General features: G+C 43.6%; 3 protein-coding genes across 6 annotated transcripts in view; 1 reads left to right on the top strand and 2 right to left on the bottom strand.

Annotated features, from left to right (window-relative positions):
• GNG10 (G protein subunit gamma 10) overlaps positions 1–663 on the bottom strand; it is an 11,780-nt gene extending 11,117 nt beyond the window's left edge. The window contains exon 1 of one of the 2 annotated variants that reach the window (XM_042451871.1): positions 500–663. In XM_042451871.1, the coding sequence (XP_042307805.1) occupies positions 500–580 (81 nt within the window). In that variant the 5' untranslated portion in view covers positions 581–663. The remainder of the gene's footprint in view (positions 1–499) is intronic. The other variant, XM_042451870.1, reaches the window with a different exon arrangement.
• A 5,010-nt stretch (positions 664–5,673) lies between these two features.
• On the bottom strand, positions 5,674–16,707 carry DNAJC25 (DnaJ heat shock protein family (Hsp40) member C25). Its single transcript, XM_042451869.1, has 4 exons — positions 16,132–16,707; positions 11,657–11,809; positions 9,056–9,526; positions 5,674–6,015 (listed from the first exon to the last, which is right to left on the bottom strand). Exons 1-4 carry the CDS (start codon positions 16,642–16,644, stop codon positions 5,893–5,895), a joined length of 1,260 nt encoding a protein of 419 aa, XP_042307803.1. The 5' UTR covers positions 16,645–16,707; the 3' UTR covers positions 5,674–5,892.
• Positions 16,708–20,188: 3,481 nt separating this feature from the next.
• Positions 20,189–24,377, top strand: part of ECPAS (Ecm29 proteasome adaptor and scaffold) — an 80,329-nt gene continuing 76,140 nt past the window's right edge. Inside the window, exons 1-2 of one of the 3 annotated variants that reach the window (XM_042451864.1) lie at positions 20,189–20,317; positions 22,656–22,700. In XM_042451864.1, the coding sequence (XP_042307798.1) occupies positions 20,272–20,317; positions 22,656–22,700 (91 nt within the window). In that variant the 5' untranslated portion in view covers positions 20,189–20,271. Of the gene's footprint in view, positions 20,318–20,459; positions 20,532–22,655; positions 22,701–24,377 lie in introns of those variants that run through there. The other 2 variants (XM_042451867.1, XM_042451866.1) reach the window with 2 other exon arrangements.

Below are 24,377 nucleotides of genomic sequence, written 5' to 3'. Positions count from 1 at the left end.
CTGTAGTTTTGTGAAAGCCTCCTCTGTCAGAGAGAGAGCTCTGACGCCACAATAAACTACAATTCCCAAGGCTCCCTAGCACTGAGCCAGGGCGGTTAAAGCGGTCTCAAACTGGATTATTTCTGCAGTGTGTTTGGGACCAAAAAATAAATGACACTAGATAAAACTTCCCTCCCTTCCCAGGCAAGGCAAAACATCAAGACAAACTCCCTTTCCTTTGTCTTCCTAGGGATGATGTCAGGGACCAAGCAATGGGGGGCCATTCCCAAAATGGTCTAATAATAATAATAATAATAATAAGCTCAAAACACCCATTAAGGCACCAGGAATGACCCAGTCTGAGTGCCATGGCTGAATGCTAGGGAATTCTGGGGGGGAAGAGGGGAAGAAACACTGTCATTTTGCTGAAGATATTACTTAGCCCTCTTTGTCTGTGAGCCCCAGTTCCCAGGATTCCATAGCAAGCTGGCATCAAGTAACGCCTCCTAGAAAGCCTCACCCGGATCCTCTCCACGGCGGCCTCCAGCTTGAGCTGCTCCACCAGGCGCTGGAGGGTGCTGAGGCCGGAGTTGGAAGACATGGCGCCGGCGTCTGAGTGGCTGCTGCTGCTGGGCTCCTCCTGGGCGGCCAAGGAAGGAGGAGAAAATGGCCGCCCCTGGAGCCCAGGCCCCCGCCCTCAGACACAGACACAGCCTCCTCCTCCATGGCTCTCTGAGGGAGGAGGAGGAGGAGGAGGAAGGGGCCTCCATGCCCAGCCTCAGCCTGGCACCTTCCCTCGCCCTCCATAAGTTCTCACATCACATCACTTAGTCCCAAGGGTGCTGCTACAAGAGCTCTCAACATTATCATCATCATTATTATTATTATGTCCAACTGCATCTGAGGAAATGGACTGAGGTCCAGGGAAGAAGGCCATGCTGCCACTTTCTTTCTTTCTTTCTCTGAAGGCTTCTCCAGCCTTCTCTCCAGTAAGGCTTTCAAAACGCCTTCCATTTTGAGAATGGACTGAGTGAAGCATGGATTTGTATTCATGTTTTTGTTTTGTTTTGTTTCTGTCTTCCATGTGTCTTGAGAGTCCTACATTTTTGTAGTGCTTTGTCTTCAGGGTGACCAGGTGTCCTTTTCCAGGCTATGCCCTATGTTTTAAACTTCTGTAAAAGAAGACCTTCCATTTTGAGCATGGACTCCTCAAGCATGAATTTATATTCATGGTTTTGGCTATTCATTGATTGTGCCCTCCATTTTTTCTTGGATGTCCTCCATTTTTTTGTAATGCCTTGTCCTCTGAGTGACCACGCAGCCTCCTTTTCCAGGCCATGTCCTACATTTCAGCCCTCTGTCCAGGAAGAATGTAAAATTCTCCATTCTGAGCAAGACTGAGAAGCATGCATTAACATTAACATTTTTGGCTTTTATTGGGCCGTGTCCTCAATTTTCCTTGGACATCCTACAGGCAGTGCCCTCCATTTTTCATGGGTGTCCTACAATTTTGTAGTGCTTTGCCTTCAGGGTAACCAGATGGCCTCCTTTTCCAGGCTGTGTCCTACATTTCAACCTTCTGTCCAGGGAGACTTTCAAAAGGTTCTCCATTTGGGGCATGGCTAAGCAGCATGAATTTATATCTATAATAATGTTTTTGGCTTTTAGTTGGTCATGTCCTCTGTTGTCCTTGACTGTCCCACATTTTGTAGTGCCACCTGCAACAAAATGACTAGAACTGGAGGTCACATCTCAGAAAAGGCTAGTGTGCCCCTTGCCCCATGGCCCTCTCAAGCACTCAAGGATTGTCTTGTGGCTGATAACAATATTATTATCCTTTCAGTAATTCCTTCCAAAGAAAGTCCCTTGGCTTTTTCTTTTTTAGGGAGATGCAAAGGGGCCACCTTAAGCCAGCGTGCCCTGGTCTACCAGGTTTGTAAGTATGAGCAAGTTAGTCTATCTTTTTGGACTACAACTCCCAGAATATCCCAGAACTCTCACCTGGAATACTGTGTCCAGTTTTTGGCACCACAATTCAAAAAGGATGTTGACAAGCTGGAGGAGGGCAACCAAAATGGTGAAACGTCTGGAACCAATGCCCTGTGTGGAGCAGCTTAGGGAGCTGGGGATGTTTAGCCTGGAGAAGAGATGGTTAAGAAGTGACATGATGGCCCTGTTTAAATATTTGAAGGGGTGTCGTATTGAAGATGGAGCAAGCTTATTTTCTGCTGCTCCAGAGAACAGGACCCAGAACAATGGATGCAAGCTGCAGGAAAAGAAATTACACCTCAACATTAGGAGGAATTTCCTGACAGTAAGGGCTGTTCGACAGTGGAACAAACTCCCTCAGAGAGTGATGGAATCTCCTTCCTTGGAGGTCTTTAAACAGAGGCTGGATGGCTATCTGTCGGGGATGCTTTCATTGTGATTTCCTGCATGGGTGGCCCTTGTGGTCTCTTCTAACTTTATGATTCTATGAATCCTCTTACCCATGGATCTTCATGTCAAGTAGGGTTGTCTTTTTGGCAGCTTCTAAGGGTAAATCTTGAGAATATGGTTCAGGTCCTTGCGATGGCTTTGGGCAGTCTTTGTGATGTCACAGAGGTGGGCATAGGTTGGGAGGCAGGCTTGAATAGCTTCTGTGTCAGCTGATCATGAAAATGGACACAAGGACAATGTGCTCAATATTTGGGTGCAGTCTAGGAATCAGACGATTCAGGTCCAATGAACCCCTCCTAATCTTCTGTAGCACAGAGGTAAGACATTCTTGGCCTTCTAGGTGTTTTGGGGTTATAGTGTTACCCAATTTGCTGGGGTCCAGGGAGGATGCCCACAAACTAGTATGTCTAAAGGGAATTTAATATTAGCTCAAATGAGAGTTATAGTACAGCCGGGGCAACAGCAGCTCAGGATAGGAACTCAAATGTATACCAGATCCAAATCGCACAGAACTCCAGAGGCAAATGCACATAGGTTTTTGTATTTTTATTAGAAGAATACTCACAACACACACACAATCAACACATACACTCATGCACACATGCAAGAGTTAGGAAGCAATGGTGGGAAAAGTGGAATAGGTTTAAGTCCTTGCTAATGGAGATACATTAATGGCGTGGACCGTGAGAGTCAAGAATGAGGAAGACTCAATAGCCGCTGCGGAAAGAGGAGTTAGCTGGCATATTGAGCCTAGTCTAGTCAAACTGACAGAATTTCTGCTTGTAAACTAGACTGAAGAAGGACTGTTTTACTAGATGTATATATACCCAGAATTGTGTCTTGGGGGCAGAAATCAAGGCTTGAAAGGATTAGCAGCTCTGTTAAATGGCTTCCCAAGAATAGTTGACTAGAAGTGGATTTGCCAGTGCTTCCTGTCCCAGGTAATCACAAGGAATCAACTCTTTTGGCCATGATTCCTTCACTGGCTTCTGTAGACAAAAGTGATTATGCTGGGGCCTCAGGAAATCCCATCATGATGGGTGCCTTCTAGACCCTGGCTAGCTCTAACCAGTTTTTCCACATGTGAGACGGTCAGGCGTCCAGAGCAAGGTCATGCCTAGGTTACCCCCTCCCAGCTTCCCTTTTGATATTACTTTTATATTAAACAAAAGGGGCATTCCAAGACTTGGTCCTGGGGTAACATGTGCTGATGCCACCTGGCAGACACTTCTGGGTCTAGCAAGGCTGCTGGATGTGCCGGGAAAGGGAGTTTCTGATAACAGTGACAGCCACGGACTTCCTGCCACCATGGCCTCCCATTTCTGCCTGGCCAGCAGCCCCACCAAAAACAGAAGGTGCTACAGCACTTTCCCCAGACAGCTGGAACACTGCTGTCCTGTCCTGCATTTCCTTCTGGGGCAAGGAGCTCAAGGCAGGGCTGGGCAGCAGGAAGGAAAGAAGGGAGGGAGGGAAGGCTTGTGGCTGCTAGAGGATTGGACTGGACTCGTGGGGCTGGTCATGGACTTCCCCCTGCCACCTCCCCCCAACTCCTTTACTGGCAGTGTCTGCATCACCATTAGCCAGCACCCCATCACCACTAGCAACTGCAGCAGGTGGACAGCAGAGATGTCCTGGCTGGCAGAAGTTCATTTGTTTTATGAAAATATTTATATCTTGCCCTATGGCTAAACATAGTGTGTGCGCATATGTCTGGATGTGGGGGGCTGGTTGGAGAGGAGGAGGAGGGGGTGACCACTTAATCAGATATAATTGTAGAGCTTGGTTTTTACCTATCAGACCTTCCAACTATCTTGATCTGGCAGGGACAGTTCCAGGCAATCCTCTGTCACACACACACCCCACAAACACACACCTTTTCAGTTGCTGTTTCAGCTGTTTTTAAAATATTCCATATTCCCTCTCTTCCGTCCACTCCCTCCCCCCGTCGTCTCCCTTCAAGTGCTGCAAACTGAGTTGAAAGTGCAAAAGTAGTACAAAACTAGCTCAGCAGTGGGAGAGGAGAAATCTGGCTTTTCTAAGGAAGCTCGGCAAAAGCCAACTTATTTTATTTTATCCCTAACCCTAAACCTTAAATCCTAACCCTAACCCTAACTCCTAATCCTATTTCTAGCCCTAAACCATTACCCCAACCATAAGCCATAACCCTAAACCCTAACCTTAACCCTAAATCCAAACCCTAAACCCTAAACCTAATCCTAAAAACTAACCCTAACCCTAAAAGCTAACTCTAACCGTTACCCTAATCCTAAATCCTAACCTTAACCCTAACCATATTCCTAGCAGGAAACCCTAACCATAAACCCTAACCCTAAATACTAAATCGAACCCTAACCCTTATCCCTAATCCTAATCTTAACTCTAAATCCCAACCCTAAACCTAAACCCTAAATCCTAACCCTTAATCCTAACCCTATACCTTAACCTTAACCCTAACTAAACCCTAACCATAACCCTAACCCTAACACTAACTAAACCGTAACCTAACCTTAACCCTAACCCCAACTAAACCCTAACTAGACCCAAACCCCAACCCGAACTAAACCCTAACCGTAACCCGAACTGAACCGTAACCCTAACGCTAACCTAACTAAACCCTTACCCTAACCCTATAACCTAATCCTGACCCTAACCCTATACCCTAACTAAACCCTAACATAACCCTGACCCTAACATAAACTTAACCCTAACTCTAACCCTAATCTAACCCTAGCTATACCCTAAACCGAACCCTAACCATAACCATAACTAAACCCTAACCCTAGCCTTAGCTCTAACTAAACTCTAACCTTAACCCTAACTAAACCCTAACCCTAAAACTAACAGTAACCCTAATACCTAACCGTAACTAATCCCTAATCCTAACCTTGACCCTAACTAAACTCTAATCCTAACCCTAACTAAACCCTAACCGTAACCCTAACTAAACCCTAACCCTAAGTAAACCCTAACCCTATTCCTAGCAATAAACCCTAACCATAAACCCTAACCCTAAACTCTCAATACTAAACCTAACCCTAAACCCCCAAGCCGCCAGGTAGCCAGTGTATTTTGTCAATCTGTTCCAGCCCAGTATTTGTCTAACTTTAGGCCAACTGATTTCAGTTTGTGTATCTTAAATATGTATTACTACACCAGTATCTCAGACTTATTTTTAATTGATCCCCTACTATGAGTCCCTTCTGGGAGAAAGGCAGCATACAAATGAAATAAATAAATACCATTTTAATAGTAAAATAAAGCAAATAAGTCTGCTCAACAAATTTGCTTTTATTAATTTATTTTTATATATATTTATATATATAAAAGTCATAAAATGTTACTAGTTTTCTGCCTGATTGAATAATTCCTGAGTTTTAAAACACTGCTAAGACACAGCAGCAAAACTCTGAACATTTTAGGTACAAATTTTGTTGCCAATCATCTATAACACATTTGTATGTGTTTCAAGAAATATCAATCATCAATAAATGTCAGTCTTCCAGGTCCTTCATTCCTCATCCACCGTCTGTATCTTTTCCATCGAGGGTCCATTGCCATCTTTTTCTTCAGCTCTTCCTCTTGCTCTTGTTTATAAAGCTAAAAATGTTTAAATGAAAACAAGAATGTCAAAACAACAGCACATAGGAGCAGACTCAGATTCTTTCACGTTGCTCTGAGATAAGTCCATTTTAACTGCAGAACCGTCCAAACAATACACATTTGTTTCAACTGAACTACTATGAATTGCATAACAATAAGTGAAAACTAGATCCAGAATTAAAGCATTGAAGAGTGTGCTGAAAATGTGCAAAAGCAACAGATAATCTATTGAGCTGTAGAAAACTAGTTCGTTTGACATATGCAGACCAAAAAGTAAAATAGTAAGTCAGTTTAGTAGTTTTCAAGTAATATCTCTGAGAATCAGCATCTATTTTGACAGCATATTTCTCAATGTATGTGTGCAAATGTACCTTCAAGTCTGTCGATTTTGGTGACCTCATGAAAAGCTGGACAGAAACTAATTCAGAAATAAAAATGTGTCAGCTTTTAGATTACATTTACAAAGTTTGTCCATGTCCACTAAGCAGTATTTAGTGTCCTCTTACTAAGTGGTACATACAGTATTACATAAAATAATACTGGAAACAGTGAGGCTGGTGGTAATTCCTCATAGCGGACTGTCACTCTGAATCTAGATTCAGGAGGTTTAGTTTTTTGAAAATGGTGAATAGGACAGAGATTGACAGCTCTCTCTCACTTGTTAAACACAAAACATGTCCTGGATTATGGCAGATAAAAATGTTTTAAATGTTAAAATTCCTTTCTCTTTAGCAGAAAGTCTAAAAGGAGCTACCGTTTTGGGCTCTCGAAGACTGAGAACACACAATTATTTTCCCTGCTGGCCAAAAGCATCTAACCCCTTGTGATGAGGTCTGTTCTATGGTCGTCTGTAGCAGAAGTGTCTTCCACCCTCATCTCATATTTCTGTAACATTCTCTCTAGAAAAAATCATTTGTGGTCCGCTCCTCTAGGACCAGGAAGAAAAGATGTTCTCGTTTTGCATAGCCTACAACAGTGATCAAATTTTTGAGAATAGCCCTAAATTTATGGTTTACCACAGTAGAGTCCCCTTATAATCTACTGTGTCAATGTATTGATTTCTACTGTAGCTCAAACTAATCAAATACTTCCAGAATACTGTAGTCTGAAATAAAAGAGAAGATCACCTAATCTCTAATAAAAGGTCACAATCTGTACAATGATCATGTCAAAAACAATAGACATCTGCAATGTTGCTACATTGTTTATAACTTGTGGCAATGCATAAGTATAGATGTATTGACAATCATACAGCAGTAAAAGCTTTGGAGAGGTTTACAAAACCCATTCACAGAAAACAGTTCACACACAGATTAAGTTTAAATAAGGTCCTGAGACCCCAAAATTACATGAACCAGCAATCAGTTTCTTTAGTTTGGAAAGTAGCACTAGAGTCGTATGAAAATGCTTTATAAAGTCACAACATAGGCCCGAAGCAGGCGGGCCAAATAAAGTGCCTTCTGGGCACTTTGAGAGTGTGGCGTTCCAACGCTGCACAGCCTGGAAGCAGCCAGAAGCTGCTGTGGGACCGGCTAATGTGGCCTGAAGCCGTCCAAAAAGGAGCGGCAAAAAGCCACTCCTGTCAGTGGCCCATTCAAGAATATGGCAGTGGCTGGCTTTGGGACCGCAGCATCCAGTTGCTGTAGTCCCAGAGCAATCACAGCTGGAGCGGCTGCAGATTGCTCCATATGGCCCATCTGCTTTGCCCTATAGTGGCCAACATCCTACTAGATTCCTGTGCTGGGCTAACTGTGAAGGTGAAGGTAGTAATACTAAAAAGAAGAAAAAGGTTTCACAGGTAATGATGCAAAAAAAAAAAAAGGAAAACAAAATGGGTGGTGATGGGGATGGGAAAGCTACTGACTCTGAGGAAGATGACTTACTTGTTTTTTGGCACAGTTGTTCGTACCTGGATGTAAAATGTACCTGTATATGCATCTAGTCACCTATTGACATTTGGTGACTGTATGAATTTTTAGAAGGTTTTCTTAGACAAAGAATACTAGAGGTAGGTTTGCCCATTCCTTCCTCTGAAATACAGCCTACAGCACCTGATATTCATCAGGAGGCTCCCATCCAAGTACTAACCAGGGCTAACCCTGCTTAGCCTCAACCATCAGATGGGATCTGGCTATACAACACCTTCTTCTTTCCTACCTAGTCAGTCCTCCACCTTCATGCATTTGGTTTTTTCAGGTTTGATTATTCAGGGATTATTTGCCACTGCCTCTGGGGCTGCCCTATGTCATCTTCCAACAGGGATTGATAAATCTAACCTTGCATTTCCAGTCTCGCAAGACTGAAACTAGGAAGGTGAGCTGAGCATTATAAATCCCTATTAAAATAGAGTTGGGACCACTGGCATGTGCAAACACTGCTTATGAAAAAAAAGCTAAGGGAAAACAAGGTGCCCAACCCAGATTGGTCTGTGGGTGGGTTGGGGATCAAAGAAATAGATCCTTCAGAAGCAAATCCAGGAAACACCCTCTGGCTTGAGCTACACAGAAACAGCTGTAAGACCATTTCAAGCAGCCTCGTCTTTATCATACTTTCTCCCCACAGCTGAGTAGGCTGGCCTCTGCACACCTCAAGCTGGGAGTTCATTGGGTTGCTTTTCAATGATTTTCATTTATCCTTCCCCTGTGGCCTGATCTGGGCTTGTGTTTTTCCTCCTCTCAGCTTGCTTTGCAAGGAACACGTGTAAATGGTTCAAAGCAAGCCTCCATAGGCAAGAACTGGCAAACGCCCATTGTTTTGACACTTGCAAATTACTGTACTGTACTCTACTTTTTGGTGTGTGTTAAATATGGTTGGTTTTTTTAAAAAAAAAAATCATAGTTTTTTTCACTTTTGCAGGGGTCTTGCATCCTTAATCCATGTGAAGGGCCAAATGTATTAGAGAGAGCTAAGAGCTAGCCTTGCTTTACCACCCCAATAACCCTCCATTCACTTAATAAGCCATTACACAGATGGAGTGCACAAACTGGATTTCGTTCATTACATTATTTTCCACCTTCCATGTGTAAGCTCCACTCACCTCATAATTGTCTCTTATCCAGAGCTGTCGTTCGAGAAAAGTCTCTTTCTGGTGATCTTCCAAGGTGTCAAATTGAGACTGCGACATTTTCATGTATTTGCGTATGATGTACAATTTTTCTTCTTCACCATATTCTTGTCTTTTGATATTGAAACAATAAATCCACCAAAAATACCATGCTATATACTTGCACAGATAAAAAGGTGCCAAAATAATTTGGAAGAAGAGAATGTCATATAGTTGGGGTTTCTGATAACCACCTTTGATATCTATTTTGTTTTTTATTACATCTTTGATTATTTGCTCTTCTTCTTTACGGATTTCTTCTTTGGACCGTCTGTTTTTGCCCCTTTCTCTTGCTTTGTTCAATAGCCCTTGTTGCCTGGCAATTTCAGTGGCTTGTATACGGTATTTTGGCACAGTTGCTAGGTAGTTGATAGCTTCATTGTAGCTACTCCACCAGCTGAAGAACTAGAATACAAAATGATGAGCACAGTTTTAAGGGAATACTATGTAAGCAAGTTCACTTTCTTGAGGCACAGGCATACCTCAGTTAGCAAAGCTTCTCACAAAGAAGTTTCTTTTTACAAAGTCTTTTTAGACCTGCCAGCTCCCTTTTTCCTATCCTCTGTCTAGCTAGAAGGTTTTTAGCAGCATTTGCATTGTGAGCATGGTGAAGGAGGGCTGGAGAAACAGATTTTTCAGTGTCAGGTTACAACAGCATGTCTGCAGTAAACAGTGAGATGAATATTAAGGTGTGGAAAAACAGGATTTTACCCTAGCCAATCCTACTATACGTGTGTGTGTGCATGCCTAACACAGACAAGGTATACAGTAACTCCCTCCACAATTCCATACTGAATATGCATGAAATGCAAAAGGGGAGAACATAAAAGCATGCCTTACCATTCTCAGAGTATGTTAAAAAAAAGAAAAGAAAAAAAGTGGAGATCTAAAGGTTTGGCTATTAAGGCAAGTAAGGCCATTTCTCCTACCTACCCCCTGCTGTGTTGCCAGCTGACTTCCTATCCACTCCTCTTGGAGTTGTACTAAATCTAATTGCTGTTTTGTTAATCTGAAATTAAGTCCATCTACCAGAATTACTCTTTTTGTCAATTCCACGAGAAAGCACCCAAACTTTTTGTACTTTGCATGGGAACATTAAGTTACCCTCGAGGCCAAGATGTCAGATATAAATATCAGTCCAGCTCTGGTCTCATGGTGCACAGAGAGCTTTTTCCACTCACTGTCACTCTTAGACTTCATCTGAGCCACACCCTGCTTTCCATGGATTCCTCTTCAGACTGGTAAATTTTACTCCCCTCTCCAAACCTAAGCCTCTGCTATCCAATTGCCATACCTCTGCTTCAGTTAACTCTGTATGGTGTATCTGTTTGAATCGCTATTGGAAGTTTGGTTGCACTCTTGCATATTTTCAAATAAAACTCTTCTTATATTCACCAAACTTAGCATCCTCCTGCATTTAGTACTTGTATACATAGGAGAGAACGTTCCTCAAGTTACCTAGCTTCTCACAAGCCTCCTGAGCTAGGCAATCATCCTAAGGAGATGCTGACACAATTGGTAGGGACCCCAAGTCCTCCCACCTTTGGGACAACCCAGCCTAAGAATAAGGTTCTGCTTAGAACTTGGCTGCTACAAGAAAAACATGGAGAGAGGCAAGGGAAAAGGTGGAAATAGAGGGAAACTAACTCAAAAGTGTGGCTATTTAGGTGTCTGTGCTTGATTGAAGACTCTTGTATAACATCCCTCAGTTACCACTTGTTCCTCAATTAAGTGGACTCAGAGTCAACAATTCACATGGAGTGACGTGATTTCTGTAAGGTTCAAAGAACCTGCAGGACAATGAAAATGGAACAGTTTGAGCTGTGCTTCAATGAATTCTTCACTAGGAAGTGAAGCCCTATCAGAGCAAATAAAGCAACAAGATGATTCGTGTTGAAAGGGAAAGGCAAACTTTGCCCTAGGAGACTTGGACTTGCCACCAGAGCAGAGCAAGGAGAATGTGAGGCAAGGATTAAGTGTTCCAGGATTTTGAAGCAAGCAAACTGTCATCTGCTCTTGGACCTCTGCCACAGAACATCTATCCACAGTCCAGAAAAAGCAGTACCAGGTTCTTATTCTAAGGGGAATTTATGGACAACAAAACAAAAATGCAAAGAGATCAATGACTCGGTGGATTAAAAACGGAAAGTAAATGGATTAATAATTTGACATCAGCGGATGGATACAAGAAAGCTTTAGTCATATTTCTGGCTAGCTAGCAATTAAACTAACTGAACATTGTGAAAGCCATACTGAATTCTGAGGCAGGTAAAGGAAAATAGAACAAAAGCATCATGAAGAAATACTTGCTTGACAATTTAACCAGATGAGCTATCTTGGGATGAACACATTTCAGGACTAGTTTGTGTTTCCCACAGAGGCTCTGGACCTGCCAAATTTAAAGATAACCTTGTGGGTTCTCTGACTAGGATAGTGAGTTGGTAGCCAATTCATATTTTATTTATATGGAGTTCAATGGGGTTCAATATCCCGTTAGAAGATAACATTGGAACAGAAAAGACAAAAGATAGTTACCTGAAACACAGAGATAGCACAGACTGTTACTAGAATCACTATTCTGACATCCACCTTGGGTGCCAGTCTTCTAGAATAATAGTGATAGTAATGGCTGTAATACTCCTCAGGATGATCCAACATATAATCATAATCCTTACGAGTTTCTTCATCCTGCAAACAATGATTAAAGGCTACAATAAATTTAAAAGTAGTATTACATTAATGTCATCACTTTTGAATATGCCACCTTTGAGTCCCATTTGGGAGAAAAGCAAGATATAAATCTACTAATTAACAATTGTTTAAACCCCTAGCTGTAGGTATAAAAACACACACTACTTTTACATGCATATTTCACACATAAAATAAACCATACTATTTCTGCAACAAGACAATAACAATTAAAAAGGTATAGCTCTCATGTTTGGTAATTTGATAACATACATTACAAATAACTGAGGCTATTTTTCTTTTACACAAAACATACCTAGTCTTTACGGTAAAGGCCAGGGATTTTTTTCCTCTCAAAAGATCATACAAACTACATGCATATTCAACATGCAGTGAGCTATAAAGGTGTATGGATATTTGAATTTTGGCTGATGTTTATATTAAATGTCTTGCTGCATGCATGTGAGGGTGTAGCTTTATACATCAGACTTAGATTGCTCCTTGTTCTAACTCTACGTTCTGCATTGCAGGGGAAGACTGAAAATAGCAAAGAGCATGTGGCAACCAATGACACTTGCTAACAGGCATGAGAGGATGTAACAGTCATGTACATACAGAGGAATGTACTACATAAATCTAAATAGATGTCTTTGCAATACACATACTTTTTTTCTGTCAACTGTGAAAATGACTGGCACTCTGCTAGTCATATAGAAGCCAGTGTCCAATGTTCTATTACATTCTAGCATAGCTAAAAAGCAGATTCAGGATGGCACTAGGAAGAAAAAGGGGCGGAACTATTTATTTAATACTATCTACAGTTGAAGGATCCTGAGATGAGAACATACTTAAGTCTCATCCCCTAAGCTGTTTTCTTCAAATGTACTATTGGTCAGGATTCACTTCTATAGGAAAAAAATAAAGATCAGTATTAGGGGACATTAACATTTAGGGAAGTTCATGCCTGAATTGTATGTGTAATCCCAATTGGAGTAGATGAAGTGGATCAATCAGATTTACATAGTACATTTTTAGTGAGTATGTTTTCTAAAGCTTTTAATTCTATTGATTTAATTATACATTAATGTTTGCATATTTTAGTAATGTGAATTTTAATCTGTATGTGTTTTAACTTTTGTAAGCCACTTTGAATTCCAGGGGTGCCAAAAAAGTGGGACATAACAATAGCAGTTGAGCCTAGTCAGTGGTTACAAAACAGCATACCTCCAAAGTGACCCGAAGCAGCTTTATTTTGGCCTGTCTGTTCAGGCCCTTTGCTTCTAGGGAGTGTTCAGGTCTCATTTGCTCCAGGACCCATGTTCATACCGCTACATTTTGTCAAATAGTTCTCTAGATCAGGGAATGTTATAAATCTCAACCTTGTCTAATTGACATGTACTATCTAGTTGAATATTGAGGAGAGAGGGTAGACTCCTTGTTGTATTTCGCCTTTGGCTTCTCTAACAAACGCAGGATTTCCAGCTAGCATGGCATGGGCTATAAAGATTTGGGGGAATGACTGAGCTTTTCTCGAAACTCTGAAAATAACATTCTTGACTAATTTCTTTAACCCGTCATTGCAGAGGAATTCTGTTATGCACATATCTTTGCCTCAGTGTCCCATCATTAGTCTTGGCTGTTTCCAAAAACACATCCACAGACATGATGCAGGGCGACTCCCATGATGAGACAGAATTTCAAATACCAACAAGCTAAAGTTTTGGTTTTCATTTTAAAAACAACAAATCTGCAACTACAGTTATGATGGACAACACCCAATGATACTACTTACATGGTGATAGAATCCAAAGACATAGCTGTGTTAGTCTGGAAAATTAGTATGCAAAGGGATCTTGCAGTACCTTTGAGACTAACTGTTGAATTAGTCTCAAAGGTGCTGCAAGATCCCTTTGCATACTGATATTATTTACAGGTCAACACTGCAGATATTGTTCCTGGAATTCAAAGGGCTACTTCATGCATACCCAAACCTTTAAAGACACAGACAGGATTCATGAATCTTCCGCTTGTCTTCATATAGTTGCCTCCTTCATGCTATATTTATAAAGTGCTTTTAAATACTCCTCAGTTCAGAGGTTATTTGCAACTGGAAGAGCTTCTTTGAGGAAAATATACAGTCCAACCTCCTCTTGATTCTTTGGACATACTCCTTCATTTGCATTACCTGCATGGTATCTGTTCTTAACAGCTGAAGACTGGTGCTAAAAGTATTACAAATCAGCCTAATTTCCTATTGTTACAATGTACACCAGCTTTCTTAGGTCACCCCACATATCTGTCAAAGGGCTTTAATTCAAAAGAGTCTCAAAATTCCCCAATAATTTGCATTATTGGTAAACCCTGCTTCAGTTTCCCCCCCCCCCTCTCTCTCCAATATTGACTTTGGGCAAGGCCCTCACCTCTCAGATTCAGCCTCCAAACTTCAATATGGGGATGACAACAGTGATCGGACGTATATGCCTGCTGTACAGAATACTAAAATGTATGAAACTTTTGCTAAAGCTGATTCTCCAAGGACACGTGGCAAGGCTACATCTGCACTGTGGAAATAATCTGGTCTGAGTTCACTTTTAACGGCCATGGTTTAGTGCAATGGAATCCTAGGATTTGTAGTCTGTTGTGGCACCAGAGCTCTCTGACAGTTTTCTCACAAAGCTACAAATCCCAGAATTCCATAGCACTGAGCCATGGCCACTGAAGGTGTGTTAGACTGGATCATTTCTGCAGTGCGGATGCAGCCTATGAAGGAAGAATGGAAGGCAACTGACCACAGAAGGCTACTTACTGACTTTGCTGTGAGCTGGCTAACATATGGAACAGGATGGCACCCTTTCTGACCAAACTCTGCTCGCAGCAGAGACTGGGGAAGTTACCTTTTTGGGCTACTCTTCCCCAAATCCATACCCAGCCATGATGACTGGGGTGGTGTGTGTGTGAAACAGTCCCCTCAAAAGTGACTTCCTCAAGCTCCTCAGAGGCTCACCAGACTCAAGACTGAATCCACACTTTAGCAACAATCCAGTTTGAGACGACAATCGGCCCTCCACCTTTGCGGCTTTGATTTTTGTGGCTCTGATTATATGTGGTTTTGATTAATACGTTCTCTCCAGGAATCTCCAAATCCTCCATGACAGAAGTGGACCATAGAGTTGTGCTGGAGAAGGTAGAGGTTCCTGGAGAAAACACTTCTCTAGGCATTTGTAGCTCCTCCCAACATGATTCTATGATCAGCCTTTGGCAGATGTTATTCATGGGGGCCCTTCACCCTTAAACCCAATGAATGTGGAGGGACCACTGTACTTTAACTGCTGTGGCTTGGTGCTATGGGATTCTGGGAATTCTAGTTCGTTACTGTAGTGGCACCAGTCATCTTTGACAGACACTGTATATACTCAACTACAAGTCTACCTCATGTATAAGCTGAGGGCAGGTTTTGGAGGACAAAATTATGGATTTTGATATGACCCATGGATAAGCTGAGGGTAAAACCTAGGGGCATGAAACAAAGGACTCTAAAGGATGAAGCAGAGGAAAAACAATGCCAAAGGACTTACAAAAACCCAGCAGGCAAAAGAATGTTGTGATGACACTGAAGGCTGTGAGGATGAGAGTAGAGGAAGATCGCTACTTCCAGGGCAGATTACACTCTTGACTTTCCAAGGGATGGCCCCTTTTAAAGTAAGAGTTAAAGTATAATCCACTCATCCCTCCATATTTGTGGCTTTGGTTATCCATGGATATGTTCTCTCTAGGCATACCTAGGTCCTCCTCCAGTGCAACTCTATGGTCAACTTTAACTAAGAGTTGCCCTGAAAGACTTAGAGCTTATTCCTAGAGAGAGCACTCTATGAGGTATCTGAAGTTGCTCCAGAGCAGTCCTATGGTCAGTGTCTGTCGGACGTTGGCCACAGAGTTGCAATGGAGGACCTAGAGGTTCCCAGAGAGTGTCCTCTCAGGTAAAAACAGGGTGCTTTGGTCATTGGCAGTTTTTCCATATTCACGAGGGTCTTGTGCCCCTAACCCTAGCCAAGATGGAGGGACAAGTCTACATACATTTTACCTGTAGATAAGTCGACTCGGGTTTTTTGGAATCGATTTCTTTGTGACTAAAACGTCTAGACCTATAGTGTGTGTGTGTGTGTGTGTGTGTATATACAACTCCCAGAATGCCATAGCAGGGAGCTAGGTGCCTCGGCGGGCGCTGAGAGTTCCTCTGGGGCCCTGGTGCCTCGTTCTTACCGGAGGGATCCTCCCGGGACCGGAGAAGGAGGGAGGGGGCGCCCCCGGCCCCGCTCTCTCACCTTGAGGGTCTCGTAGGCGGTGGCGATGAGGAGGAACTTCTCCTCGGCGCTCTCGGCTCCTCCTCCCCCGCCGGGCTCCGTCTCCTTCTCCTTCTGCTGCTGCTGCCGGTCCGGGTGGTATCGGAGGGCCAGCTGCCTGTAGGCGCGGGCGATCTCAGCCTTGCTGGCATGGCGGCTGACGCCCAGGACGTCGTAGCAGGCCACCTTCCCGCAGTACAGCCCCTCCACCAGGGCCTCCGCCGGGCGCCAGCACAGGCACAAAGTGAACCACAGCAGCGGAAGCGCCAACGACGGCGGCGGCGGCGGCGGGGGCCAAGGGCCGCCCCGCCGCCGCCGCCACAGCTTCCTCATAGCCGTTGCCCCGGGCGACCGCCGCCACCGAGAGACTGGGGCCTCCCGCGCGTCATGATGACGCAGTCCGTCGCGCGACGCCTGCCGCTGCCGTGGCCTCGCGCCGGCCCCGCGCTGCCCCTCAGCCGCGCGAGCGTGGGGAGGGGCGTGGCCAGAACACATCGGACGCCGTCGGAGCCCAAGCGCCAGGCTGGCCAGGCAGCGCACGTCTCTTCCCCAGTTGCGGAGAGCCAGGCGGAAAGAGCCCAATGGGGACGAACCTGATTGGGCGATGGAGGAGCCAATCGTCGTGGAGGGGGGGGCGGAGCTTTTTCCCCCCACTAGAAGAGGGACTGACTGAAGGAGTTTTAAAAGGGGGCGGGGCTAAGAAAACAAAGGCGTGGGGTCGAGAGTCGGAGGTTGGCGCAAGGGCGGAGCCAATGAGAGAGAGAGGAAAGGGGCGGGATTTATCCTGAGGCGGACAGTGGAAGTTTAAAAGGGGCGGGGTTAGTAAAGGGGGTGGGGCGAGTTGGAGATTGGCGCTAAGACGGAGCCAATGAGAGGGAGGAAGGGGTGGGGTTTGCCCTGAGGCGACAGGTGCAGGAAGGGGTCTGGCTCCAATGGGAGGGAAGGAGAGGATTATGGGAGTTGTAGGGACGTGGCGTTGGGCTGCGGCCCTGGAGATCCGGGTTCGAGTCCGAGCTTCGCCACGTAAACCCTGAGTGCTGGGTGACCTTGGGCATGAAGGCACACTCTCTCAGCCTCAGACCCTCCTCTCTGAACAAACCTGGCCAAGGAAGCCCCATGACTTGGAAGGCACACAACCACCACAACGATGAAGGCCTTTCGGTGGGGCCATGGTGTGTCAGACTGCATGGTTTCTGCAGTGTAGATAGAGATACACGTGGGGGGGGGGCAGCATGAGGTAATGGTTTGAGCATTTGGATGCTGGTGAAGCCCAGGGTCCCAGTCCCTGCTTGGCCATGGCAAAGCCCTGGGTGAACACTCTCTCAGATTCAGATGTGTATATATATATCTCACAATTATCCGCACTACACTCTCATAGCGCTGCTACTCCACTTCAACTGCTCTGGCTGGCTCCTGTTGCATTCTGGGATTTTATATCCATCAGCACAAAGTGGCACTCATTTGGTTAGGAGTTTGCTTGTTAGCCCTTTCAGTTCTTGAGTGCATCCGCACCACAGACACAATCCAGGCAGACACTGCTTTAACTGCCACGACTCAATGCTACGGCATTCTGGGATTTCTACTTTCATGAGACGTTTAGCCTTTAGCAGAAAGCTATGGAGTCCCAACAAACCACAGTTCCCAGAATTCCATAGCACTGAGCCATGGCAGTTAAAACAGTGTCAAACTGCATTATTTTTGCAGTGTGGATGCATCCAGTATGAAAACATCTGCCAGAGCAATAGATACCTAAACTGCAGCTAAATAAGGGTCACTTATTTCATTCTCTCTTGACTTTTCTTCTCCAAACAGACAACTCTAAAATCTTACTGAGAATAAAAAATATGGTCTGACTCTTGAAAATGCCTTGTCTCTCTCATATGTATCAAGAGGTGCAGAAGTACGGCTACCTCCGCACTGCGGAAACAACCCAGTTTGACACCACTTCAGCCACTGCCATGGCTCAGTGCTATGGCATTCTGGGAGTTGCAGTTCGTTGTGACGCCAGAGCTCTCTGACAGGGAAGGCTAAATGTCTCACTAAACTACAACTCTCAAAATCCCATAGCATTGAGCCAGGGCAGTCAAAGCAGTGTCCAGCTTCGTTGTTTCTGCGGTGCATAAGTTGCACGTATTTAAACTATCATAAAGTGTGGAGTACTGGTCTGAGCATTGGACTCGGTCTCTGGAGACCAGGGTTCAAATCCTTGTTTGGATGTAGAAATCCACTGCCTGGCCTTGGGCAAATCACACTCTCTGAGCCTCAGAGGACGGCGACGGCAAACCCTCTCTGAAGAAACCTGCCGAGAAAACTCCATGATAGGTTTGCGTTATAGTCGTTGTAAGTTGGAAACAGTCTGAAAGTACACAATTATATCTTTGTGAGCCACAATCCAACAACATCTGGAGGGCCAGAAACACAACATCCATTGATTAGAGGCCATGAAGCTTGGAAGAGACTTGATTCTCAGCAATACTATTCTTACTGGGGGACAGTAAGCCCATTTGGCTCCCTGAGTACATACATCCCTTAATTTTCTCCTATACAAATTAATAATTACATTATTGGCCTTGGGAGGAAAACAAATCTGTACATCAGATACTTGTAGCAGGAGCAATAGCTTTCCCATGTTCCTTCCGGAAAGCCTGGCCATGACCAAACCTCTTCTTGTTTGGGCTATCTATCTCTGTAGACAAAGTGTAAAAAGGTATGCAGCATACCTTCCAAGGGGTTATGGAGAAACATCATAGCTTCAGTGTTGGACTAGGACTATGAAAAGCAGGATTCGATTTGCAGCTCAGCCATGGAAAGCCACCGGGTGACCTTGAGCAAGTCACACTCTCTCAGCCTCAGAGGAAGGCAGTGGCAAGCCTCTGAACCTTAGGGTCACCATAAGTCCACAGCACACAATGCCTTTCTGCTTGATTGTCTGCTTTCAAGTTCTCAACTTACGGTGGCCCCATGGATTTCACAAGCTTTTCATAGGCAATTAATAGTCAGAGATGGTTTTGCCAGTTCCTTCCTCTGAAACAGAGCTTATAGTGTGTTCATACAATACTTTAGGAACACAGAATTTCAACCTTTCACATTTGTGGACACTCTATGGCAACTCTATGGCTAGCCTATCACATGGTTTTCTTGGTGGGTGGGTGTGCACCATTGCACACATTAAAGAGCCCTTGTGGTGCAGTGGTTAAATGCCTGTATTGCAGCCACTCACCCAAAACCATAAGGTTGCGAGTTCAATACCAGCAAAAGGGCTCAAGCTCGACTCAGGCTTGCATTCTTCTGAGGAGGTGGCTAAAATGAGTACCCAGATGGTTGGGGGCAATCAGCTTACAGTTGTGGAGTGCTTAAGTGCACTGATAAGCGCAATAGAAATGTCCTTGCTATTTCTATTGCCATCCTCTGAGGCTGAGAGAGTGTGACTTGCCCAAGGTCATGTAATGGGTTTCCATAGCAGAGCGAGGATTCTCTGCTGCACCATGCTGGCTCTCTGGCAAGATGGGTAATGAATAGCAAATCCTGTAGTTGTTTCAAGCGGGGCATTTAGAGGATAGCACCAACTCCCTGGAAGTATTGCTCCCTCTTTTCTGTCAGTTGCCAACCATTTTAATTTTTTTTTGCAAGTCTTTGCAACATAATTCAACTCCGATGATCAGTTTCGTGGTTCACTTAAATACCTGTATTTTCGGCACTGTTGATTTTATGCAGTTTTATGTACTGTTTTATGTGTTATGTATTGTTGATTTTCTTGTATAGCTTTACGTATTAAGCATTGTTGATTTGATGTATTTTATATGTATATTTTATATTTCCCTATTTGTATTACCTGTGATTGCACACTGCTTTGTTTCTCAAATAAAGAAAACCCCAGCAGCCCTTCCTTCCTTCCTTCCTTCCTTGTTGAGGAGGCTTTTTCTGGGGCACCTACCTGCTGCCACTCCCATGCCTTTGGAGGCAGCAGTGGAGGCTGCTGCAACCCCTTCTGCAGACAGGGGGAGAAGAAGATCCTCTTTGTCCCAAGTTTGTGTGTGTTGTTTTATCACAAGGAAAGAAAGCCTTGACCTGCTTTCTTTCTTTCTCTGCTGCCACCCATTTTGGAGAGCCAGCAGCAACTACATGCAGCCTGCTGGGGCCATGGAGGTCAGCACCGAGGAGGAGGCCGGTCAGTTGCTTCTTGGGGCACCTTCTTTGGGAGAAGGGAAAGCAGAGCTAGAAGCAGATTGCCCAGGAGGAGGGGGAAAGGCTGGGACGACAAGGAAGGGGAAGGCCTCTCTGCTCCGGTTGAAACAGCCAGGCTTCTTCCCCACCTCTTCTGTGTGGAGGAGCTCCAGGCTTGGGCTTTGCCCTTCCGAATCAGGGCAGAGGAGGGTCTGAAGGTAGGGCAGAGAAGGGGGCACCATGGCAGACCTTGGGCTAAAGATAACATTGATTCAAGGCAAGATATAGGTGGCTGCACAGGGAAGGCTCTGTGTGTGTGTGTATGCACACACACATATATCTCCCTCTCTTGCAGCTATATATAATATACATAGGGGTGTGTGTATATATATGTATATATACATATACATATATTCCTCTCTCTTGCAGCTATATATAATATACATAGGTGTGTGTGTGTGTATACATCCATATATATCTCCCTCTCTCTTGCAGCTATACATAAGATATATAGGTGTGTGTGTTTGTATATATGTATGTATATATATCTCCCTCTCTCTTGCGGCTATATATGAGATATGTTGGTGTGTGTGTGTGTGTGTCTACATCTATATATATATCTTGCAGCTATATATAAGATATATAGGTGTGTACATACATATATGTGCATGTATATATATATATATATATATATCCCTCTCTCTTGCAGCTGTATATAATATATAGATTGTGTGTGTGTGTATAGATAGATAGATCCCTCTCTTGCAACTATATATAAGATAGGTAGGTGTGTGTGTGTATATATATATATATATATATATATATATATATATTGCAGCTATATATAAGAGACAAATTTGGTTGTGTGTGTGTCTCCCTCTCTCCTGCAGCTATATATAAGATACAGTTAGATATAGGTGTGTGTATACACACACTCACACAGACACACACAAATCTATATATCTTATGTATAGTCGCAAGATATGTGTGTGTGTACACACACCTATATCTAACTATCTTATATATAGCTGAAAGGGAAAGGGATACACACACACCTCTATCTATATCATATATACAGCTGCAGTAGAGAGAGACACACACACTCACTATATCTGTATCTTATATATAACTACAAGATATATATATCTCCCTCTCTTGTACCTATATGATACAGATATGGGTGTGTGTGTATACACACACATCTTACAGCTATCTATATAGGTGTGTGTGTGTGTATATATATATATATATATATATATATATATATATCCCTTTCTCTCTTGCAGCTATATACTATAAAAGATATGGATAAAAAATAGATTGTATGTGTGTATGTGTATCCCTCTCTCTTGCAGTTACATATGATACAGTATATAAACGTGTGTGTATATATGTACCTATCTAGGCTGCTCTCTTGCCGCTATAAGATATAGATAGGTGTGTGTGTGGATGTATGTATATGTGCATAGTATATGTGTGTGTGTTTATATATATATATATATACACACACACACACACACACACCTTGCAACTATAAGCTGTAGATACAGATATATGTGTGTGTACATGTGTGTGTGTGTATATATATATGTGTGTGTGTATGTGTCTGTGTATCCCTCTCTCTTGCAGTTATGTATGATATACAGACAGACGTGTGGGTATATATGTATCTAGCCCTCTTGCTTGCAGCTATGTCATAGATAAGTGTGTATGTATGTATATGTATGTAATAATTATATATATATATATATATACACACACAGTATACACATATATACACACAGTATGTATATGTGTGTGTATACACACACACACGTATACCTTGCACCTATATATAAGATGTAGATACATATATCTGTAGATACAGTTATATATCTATGTATCTACAGTATATCTCTATCTACATCTTATATATAGATGCAAGGGGTGTGTGTGTGTGTGTGTGTGTGTATATATATATATATATATGAAGTATCCCTGTCTCTATCTCTTTCTCTCTCGTAGCCATATATGAGAGAGATGGATGTGGGACTATGGCTAGAGGCAGGGCTGCAAGGGAGAGAGGCAGGCCCTGTGAACCCTGAGATGGAGGCTGGTCTTTGAAGGGAGAGTCACAGCAGGAGGAGGAGGAGGGAAGCCAGCCCCGCTCTCTGTCCTCCTCCCTGCCCTTGCTCCTCTCTCTGGAGCCCCAAGGAAGGGAAAGGGGAGAGAGTTAGGCCCCCTGGTCCTCCTGGGCCTGCTGCTGCTGCTCAGCCTCCTCCGTTCCCCAACCGCCCTCCTCCTCCTTCTCTCCTCCTCCCTGAGGCTGAGTCTCATCATATTCCTCTTTCTCTCCTCCCCAGCTGACAACATGGCTGCGGCCGCCTCTGCTGCCCAGGACGAGCTGAGTAAGTGGGCTCCAATGGGGATGGAGGAGGGGGACATTGCCATGTTGTGCCTTTTGGAAACTCTGTGTGTGTCTTGTCAGCAACGTTTTTAAAATGGTGGCTTTTCCCAGAGCTGCTGCTGCTGCTGCTCCTTCTTCTTCTCTTCTTATAGGGGAGTGGCCCAGGCCTCTGCTGGCTGCCCTGGGGTTTGTGTGTCTTCTTGGGGGGATTGGCAACAAGAAGGGGCTCAGCTTTAGAGGACCACGAAGGAGAAGGAGATGCTGGACATTGTAGTGGGAGGAAGCAGCCTCAGGGATGGTCTCTCCCTGGGAAAAAGGAAGAGGCTCAGGCCGCCCAGGCCTCTCTGGTGCAGAGTCATCATGTTAGGAAAGGGAGAGTAGGGCCTTCCAATGGAAAGGTTTGCAGGAAAAGGTGGGCAGGGGAGGCAAGTGCCTCCTCATCCCCAGTGTGTGTGTGTGTGTGTATGTAGTGTATATGTGTGTGTGTGTGTGTATATATATGTAGTGTATATATATATATATATGTGTGTGTGTGTGTATATATATATATATACACACATACATAACATATATGCAGTATCTCTATACCTTTTAATAGTGAACTCAGCACTCTAAGCAGTTGTGTATATATAATAGTGATTTTATACACACACACTCTAAGCAGTGTGTGTGTGTATATATATATATATACGAAGCATGAATTTATATGTGTGTGTGTATATAAACACATACACTCTAAGCAGTTTTTTGAGAGAGTGGTTTTATATACACACATATATAGTAGTTTATATGTCTGTGTATACATATATATATAGCATGAATTTATATACAGTATATATAGTATGAATGTACATATATATACACACTAAGCAGTTTTATATGTGTGTGTGTGTATATATATATATATATATATATGAATCTGTTTAGAGAGTGCTGAATTCACTATTAAGTGGTATCGAAATGTAAATGCTATATATATATATATGGTCACCCCATTAATTTTGTAGGGTTTTCATAGGTGGTTTTGCCAGGTTTTGTTGTTGTTGTATTTGCCTTCAAGTCGTTTCCTACTTAATGGTGACCTGATGTCCTCCTTTTCCAGGACATGCCCTCCATTTCTGCCTTGTCTCCCAAGAAGAATTCCAAAATGTCCTCCATTTTGAGCATGATTAAAGCTGCATCTGCACCGCAGAAATAACCCAGTTTGACACCACTTTTAAGTGCCATGGCTCAGTGCTGTGGAATCTGGTTTGGTGTGTGGCTCCATAGCTATGTGACAGAAAAGGCTACATGTCTTACAAAACTACAGTTCCCAGAATTCCATAGCCTGGAGCCATGGCAGTTACAGTGGTGTCAACCTTGATTATTGGCAAGTTCCTCCAGAGAGTTTGCCATTGCCATCTTCTGAGGTTGAGAGAGTGTGACTTGCCCAAGGCCACTCAATGGGTTTCCTCCTTCTGAAATACAGCCTATTGCACCTGGTGTTTATTGGCAGTCTCCCATCTACGTTTTAAGCAGGGCTTGACCTGGCTGAGCTTCCAAGATCAGACATGATCTGGTGATGCTTTAGGGTATTTAGGCCCCATGCCCATCATAGCACTCCCCTCAACACTGGTCCTCCCTAAAAGAGATTTACTTGATTCCCCTGCTTTCTCACTGGATTGTCCTTTTTGGGTGT

Source organism: Sceloporus undulatus, chromosome 2 (genome assembly GCF_019175285.1).
Source record: "Sceloporus undulatus isolate JIND9_A2432 ecotype Alabama chromosome 2, SceUnd_v1.1, whole genome shotgun sequence".
In the NCBI taxonomy this organism is placed as follows: domain Eukaryota; kingdom Metazoa; phylum Chordata; class Lepidosauria; order Squamata; family Phrynosomatidae; genus Sceloporus; species Sceloporus undulatus.
The sequence above is the reverse complement of the archived record's forward strand: the minus strand, read 5'-3'. Positions and strand labels throughout refer to the sequence as shown.